Source organism: Pterocles gutturalis, unplaced genomic scaffold (genome assembly GCF_000699245.1).
Source record: "Pterocles gutturalis isolate BGI_N339 unplaced genomic scaffold, ASM69924v1 scaffold33249, whole genome shotgun sequence".
NCBI lineage: Eukaryota > Metazoa > Chordata > Aves > Pterocliformes > Pteroclidae > Pterocles > Pterocles gutturalis.
The window spans coordinates 37,589-44,285 of record NW_010134348.1 but is presented as its reverse complement, the minus strand read 5'-3'; the positions used below and the strand labels follow the sequence as shown (position 1 = coordinate 44,285).

Below are 6,697 nucleotides of genomic sequence, written 5' to 3'. Positions count from 1 at the left end.
CTGTATTTGTGCTTGGGATTTCCTTGACCAATGTGTGCTCTGCTTCTTGGGTCAACAGTGCAGTCACTGAGGGCTTTTAGTGACACAAAGCAGCCTTTCAAAACAAGTCAGTGTTTATTAGTCCCTGGGATGGCATCTAGAGCAAGGTCAGGTTTGTGTTGCCAAATCAAATTTAAGATGGAATCTGTGGGTAGTGAAGCAACCACTCTGGATTTCTAAACCTGGTGGAAGTCCTCTCTGTGTCCCAGTGTGCAAAGCCCTCACTATGTGGTCCTTGCCACAGCCTCCTGATGCCTCAGGGCACTTTTTCTCCAGTTGCAGTACTGCTGTGGTCAGAGTCCTGCCTCCTCCAGCTCTTAATGCTCATCTTTGGTCACTGGAGTCTTCTGTCACCTCCCCAAAGTGCTCAGGGGCAGTTTGCAGTAGTCCTTTGACAGCAAGTGAGGCACGTATACTATTGTGGCAAGTACTGCTTTCCCAGCTAATTTCCAAGAAACCAGTCTCCATTGTGGATGCCCTAGCCTCCCGTATGGTCCACATTTGTCTCTTTGTCAGACTTGTGTTGTTCCTTGGGGTGTTTGGCAGTGTGCAGGGACCAGCTTTGTACGAAGGGCAGGCTGGTGAGCTTGTGACCCAATTTTAAGAGCTCAGGCACTCTGGATAACAGCCAGCTCAGTGCACCCTGGCAAGCAAGCTGATAGCAGAGTGATGGGTTCATGAATCAAAGGGATTTCCTGTGGAGATGAGGATGGCTTCAGTCCTCTCTCCTTTTGATGGTGGGATCCTCTTCAGCAGGAGCTTTAGTTTTGGACCTTCAGGTCCTAGTACAGAAACATGCTTGGCTGAACTTAGGTGCTGTTTTAGGCACATTGCAGTGGGTATTTTTGTTGTGCTGGCTGACTGAGAGGAAGAGACCATAGCCACATGTGCTCTTGAGATACCTTGTCTGTTGTTTGTGATTGACCTTGACCAGCCTGTACAGCTGCTGGCTGTTTGGAGCTCATGGATAAAAATAGGGTCCCTCAATTATATATGCAAATGAACATAAAACAAGCTGCCAAGCAGTGCTACAGTTGGGCCCCAATGTGGAAACTGCATGTGTGAATTGAGCTACTGCCATCCAAACCTGTCTGTGTCTTTGCATGGGGTTGGCAGTGGGACTGGATGAGGTTAGTCCTGCTGGAAAGAGCTGCAGGGCTAAAGGATGGCCAGACAGCAGGCAGGCCCAGTCCTCAAGCCCTACAAGATGCTTGTGTGCTTATTACTTGTCAACTGCTCGTCCATTGCCATTAATTATTTTGAGTGAAAGGAAGCACATGTTCAGGTAGCATTTTCCTCTGTTAGACTACATATTTAAATAATTGTCACCTTTCTCTTCCGTAACATCCATTAGGGATGATTATTCTCATTTTCTGACTCCCAGCCTTTGAAGGCAAACCCTCCTAGGGGTGCCTTCCTTTTAAATTCACTTCAGACACTTGGATTGAGCGGTATGCAGTTTTTGGTGCTAAGTATGTTAGTGATTTCTGGATGCCCTTGATATGGGGTATCATTTTCATAGAATGACATCTAACTACCCTTCCCTCTCATGTCTCGGGCAAGAGGGACTTCAGTAAAACTGATAACTGTCTTGTAGCTTAGAGGGTGAAATCTTTCTTCATCCACCTGAAATGTTTGTATTTATTCAGGGAAGAAAAAGAAAACCAACTTTGTCTCTGTCTGGCTTGTGGGAAGTTTTTCCATGAGATGTGTGGCATTCCCAGTGTTTTATTGCAAAATGAGACTTTTTCATGTCCATTTGTAAAAACCAAGTAGTGAATAAGATTTGGTTGTTGATCTTGTAGGAGTAATTGTCAAACCTATTTCAGCTGCTTAATGTGATGTAATAATGAAAAGGCAATTGTGGGTAATCTTCTAGAGGACTGAGTGTTGGTTTTTTTTTTTTTTTTCTCTTTTATTCCTCTGTAAGGCCTTCTTACTTTGCTTCATTTTTTATGGGACTTTTTAAATGAGTGTCTGACAGTGGTAGTAATAGATTGACAGGTTCAAATCTGTTCCAAGCTTAGCACAGGGGATGTTGTAACATATAAGCTTTCACACATCAAGCAGTAAAGCGAGAGGTGGATGGGTTGATTAGCTTTGTGAATGACCTGTCTTCATTGGACATGAGAGCTGTGGAAGGTCAAAATTTTTTTAGAAGGTCTGCCAAGGTCTGGGTCCTTGTTGAGCTGAGTGAGAAGACATCAAATCTGGGAAGCCTGGTTGATCCTAAATAACCTCATAGATTTCCCTGTATCTGTGAGGATGGCTGTGTAGACCATTGTTGTGCTTGGGGGCATCTACCTGCCTTTCTCCTATGACTTACCAGGCTTTCAGAACAGCTCAGCAGCTACGTGTCTTCAGTAAAATATGGTGCTTTCCTCTTATATGAAGTGTTGTAAAACTAAATCAGGGATCAGTGCACCCGTCTGAATGGCTTTGCAAACAGATTTGCCTAGACCTGATGTCTGCATGTCACTGTGGGATGAATCCTGTAACTGGGGCAGTTTTCTATTTTCCTCAGAGCAAATCGGAGCCCTGGCTGGGCAGCACATCGTGCACGTGGCCTGCGGAGAGTCTCACAGCGTGGCGCTCAGCGACCAGGGACAGCTCTTCTCCTGGGGCGCTGGCAGCGATGGGCAGTTGGGCCTCGCCACTGTAGAAGATGCAGTGACAGTACCAAGGTAAATTTTTAACAGGTTCAGGTTTCCTTAAGGCATCTTGTTGGAGATGATGTGTCAAGGGTTGCTCGCCTTCCAGCCTGGAGTTGGTGGGAGCATTTTTGCTCAGAGGGACAGTAATCAGGCACTTCTCAGGTCAGGATGTCATGATGCCTCCTCCTTCTCCGTACTGTACTGTTGCTGTCTGAGCCCCCCTGGGACTCAGACAAGTCCTCAGGAGGTTTGGGCAGGACAGGCCTTCTGCCTGTGGGTTCTTGGGGCACAGAAAAGAAAATCTGAGTGTGCTCAGCTTCCTCAATGGGAAATGCTACCACATTTTTTACAGAGCAAGGAGGTGCATGAGGAAGGATCCAAAAATAGAAATGTTGTGTGTGATACCCGTCTCTGTTACAGTCCCTAGGATGTCCTCTGAGATGGGAGATACATTTCAAGAAGTGGGGGGAGAATATATAAATATGGCTACGTGAACTGGCAGCTCAGCTCTGAAACTCTTGCACAGTGTTGCCCGTTAGCAGCAAAGCTGCTAAGCCTGCCTACTGCAGTTCTGAATAGTGAATGTTGCTCAGAGACTTCAGGGTAGTGCTCAGTTTTCTTCATGTATTTATTTAATGGGTCTTACCTGGGTCAGAGCACTAATAGGGTTAAGTGCAAGGACATGTAGATATTGGTGGGGCCAGTGACAGACAGACTCCTCCATCCAAAGCGGTTCACAGACGACAGGTCTCAGCTTATCACCATGGTAAAGATAACTGGTCTCTTTGTACTTAATGGTGTTGTATCATGCCACATTAATAGCAGATGTAGTCTGTCTCTTATTCAGTCTGCCACTACAGATCCAGTGCAGAGCAGAGGCTTGGGACATCTGTCTAGGATGGCTGTCATTGTTGAAGCAGTCTTTAAAGGAAAAGAGTTTCAGTCACAAAACATTAATGCTTGAGCTGGAGGTCTCTGTGGGAAGACAGTCCTTAACTTGCAGGTGGCTCTTATATAATTGAGGCTCACATGTCAATGTGCTAGTGCCATTTTAAAAATAACTTTTTAGTGAAATAACTTGAACCTTTGACATCCTATATTCCCTGTACAAAGTACTGAAGAGGTTTTGGTGCTGTAACTTATAGGAGCTGCTAGGCCCCTGACAGCATGAAAAGTGTCGGTGACTGAAAAATAGTGAGAGATGCCAAGAACCAGCTGTTTTCCCCGTTTCCAGATGGCTGGATTTGGTGTTATAGCAGTGCATGTAGGTGGAGTTAGTAGTCTAGTGTCTAAAGGTCTCTGCAGATTTGCATCTCTTATATATGGATCTGTATCACCTTCAAGACTCCATTCCTCGGTCTCAAAACCATAGGTTATGTGTAGAACAAATATCTGAATGGAAACCGTAATTTTGACTTAAGGTGATACTGTGTTTGTGGACACTTATTCTAACATAGCGTCTTCTTCTTTAGGTTGATAAAGAAGTTGAACCAACAGACGATACTGCAGGTTTCCTGTGGAAATTGGCATTGCCTGGCTTTGGCAGCAGGTACTGTAACATTCATTATTTATTACCAAGATTTGTGCTGTTATTTTGCACAGTGTCCAAGATTGCATATTTCTGCATAATAAATCAAAGACATCCCTGTCCCAACTGCTTTCAGGCCAAGTGGGAGGTAAAAAATGGATCAGTTACCATTAATATTGAAGAAGAGCTTTGCCAATACTGTCAAGAAAGAAAACGTTACACACAGGCCACCCACTGTCTCACTGGTGAATGATGGCAGGAACAGTTAAAAGCTTTCCATCTTGATGTAGAAAAATGTGTGCAATTAATTTCTTTGTATTGAAATTATCCTTGGCTATGACTCTTCTGTATGCAACATGTGGACTGTTCTTCAGTATGCTGTTTTAAGTTACAACAGTCTGATGTTGTATTTTGCACTTAGTTGTATGTCTGTTTATTTGCTTAGTGGCCTCAGACTGTGCTTTTACTTTGACACAGAATGTCTTGCTTGATTTTTTTTCATCATAAAGCTGGAGTGGGAGCAAAGCCCCCAGTACCAGTTCTTGTTAATTTTGACAAACTTGCTTTTCTGTTGACCAGCTTTTACTTGCCATTTTCTGTCTCTCCTTGTTTTAGATGGCCAATTCTTCACATGGGGGCAGAACAGCTATGGTCAGCTGGGCTTGGGTAAAGAATGTCCCTCCCAAGCCAGTCCACAACGTGTCAAGTCTCTCGATGGGATCCCTTTGGCCCAGGTTGCTGCAGGCGGAGCACACAGTTTTGCCCTCTCTCTCTCAGGAGCTGTGTTTGGCTGGGGAAAGAACAGCTCAGGACAGCTGGGACTAAGTGATGAACGAGGTAAGAAAATTTATGCTCCTAGGTGAAAGAAGGATGGACTTTTTTTGGCATAGTGTCTCCTTTTGCGTTTTACTGAGTGGTTATGTAACCCTCAGCAACTCCTCTTGGGAGGAGAGGGCAGAGGAACCTGTGATGGACTTTACAGGCTTTTCATACTTACTATGGACAAAAACACTTTTCTTCCCCTTCTGGATATTAGTGAAAGTGAGGAAGGTTGAAAAGAAAGATTTTTAAAATGTGAGTGTCAACATGTAGGCATTGGAAGTGAGGAAGGTTGAAAAGAAAGATTTTTCAAATGTGAGTGTCAACATGTAGGCATTGAAGGAAGTGCTCATATTCTTTCTTCCTTTTCTCAGAAATGCTTTGTCCATATTTTGTTTGATGTGGAGCAAAGGGTCTCCCTGCAGAACAGCAGACTGAACCCATCCCCTTGTTTTTTTGGCTAGTGAGCAACCATATGCTACAAAATGATGGCAATACGGTATCTCAGTTTTGTAAAATGTTGTCTAGTTTATTGGTTATAGAATTTTCCAGATACAGGGCCAATGGTAATTTTTTTCAGGTGGCCATGTTCAGTGAAGTCTAGCCATCAACAGACTTTGAAGATAGGTTTATAAATGAGGCTGAAGAATGGATATGACATTACCACTAGTCAGAAAAGCCCGTATCTCCCCTGCTTGGGCTTTTCTGACTAGTGGTAAGAAGATATCCATTCTTCAGCCTCATTTATAAACCTATGACATTACCACTAGTCAGAAAAGCCCATATCTCCCCTGCTTGTTGTTAACACATTCTTAAATTTTGCAGTAGCAAATGAAAGATTTTCTTTGGAGCTTTAAGCTCTTCAGAGTTTTCTGCATAGTTACTGAGTAGCTTTAAATATCTAAGCAAGTTACTGAGTGTGGATGTGATCTCTACCATGCACAGATAATTTATTTTGCATGGGTGAGTACGGGAGGTGTATGTATTTGTAAATGTTGGGTTGTGTGATGTAGTAGCATATAAATACTGTATGTTGCAAGAGAAAAGTGTTACCTCACATTTTATGTACCTGTAATGGAATGATGCGTTTTGACAACACACCCTACCAACTGAAACATGTATTTAAAGCAATTACTCAAAAACAGCCTGTAGCTTAGCAAAGGATGCTCCAGTGTTGTAGACATAATTTCATCTTGCTTTATACTTTTATGAATATGAAACCCAACTGTAAGGCTTGTTGCATATCTTGTATTCTCTTGAAAATGCTGCAGGTCTATTCTCTTGTACTATATGTAAGGTAGAGCTGATGTTGTATAAGAGCAGCTGTGTTCTGTCTATGTAGACTGACGGATAAATGCTTCTACTTTCAACAAAGCTGTGGTTTATGTATGAGAGTCTTGCTTTGACATGGGGCTAATCTTAGGTGAACAGATAAGGGGCATCTACATGTGGGGCCGTGTTGGCCAGGGATCATACTCTGCTTACCCTCAGTACATGATGCTGTAGTAAATACTTGATATTTATGGTAAGTGAATCATAAGACAGTGTGAATTATACTTAGTGAGCATCAACAGCAAAGTCTACAAACATGAGTAGTCTGCAGCACGGTTATTTAAACCATTAAGCTGTAGATAAGAAGTGTCATTCCTGTCAAAAT

At 43.2% G+C, this 6,697-nt stretch overlaps 1 protein-coding gene across 1 annotated transcript in view; it reads left to right on the top strand.

Annotated features, from left to right (window-relative positions):
- Window positions 1–2,563: 2,563 nt before the first annotated feature.
- LOC104467705 (probable E3 ubiquitin-protein ligase HERC3) overlaps window positions 2,564–6,697 on the top strand; it is a gene marked incomplete at its 5' end in the record, with an annotated part of 29,059 nt that continues 24,925 nt past the window's right edge. Inside the window, 3 exons of the mRNA XM_010081573.1 lie at window positions 2,564–2,723; window positions 4,166–4,242; window positions 4,837–5,058. Coding sequence (XP_010079875.1) covers window positions 2,564–2,723; window positions 4,166–4,242; window positions 4,837–5,058 — 459 coding nt within the window. The remainder of the gene's footprint in view (window positions 2,724–4,165; window positions 4,243–4,836; window positions 5,059–6,697) is intronic.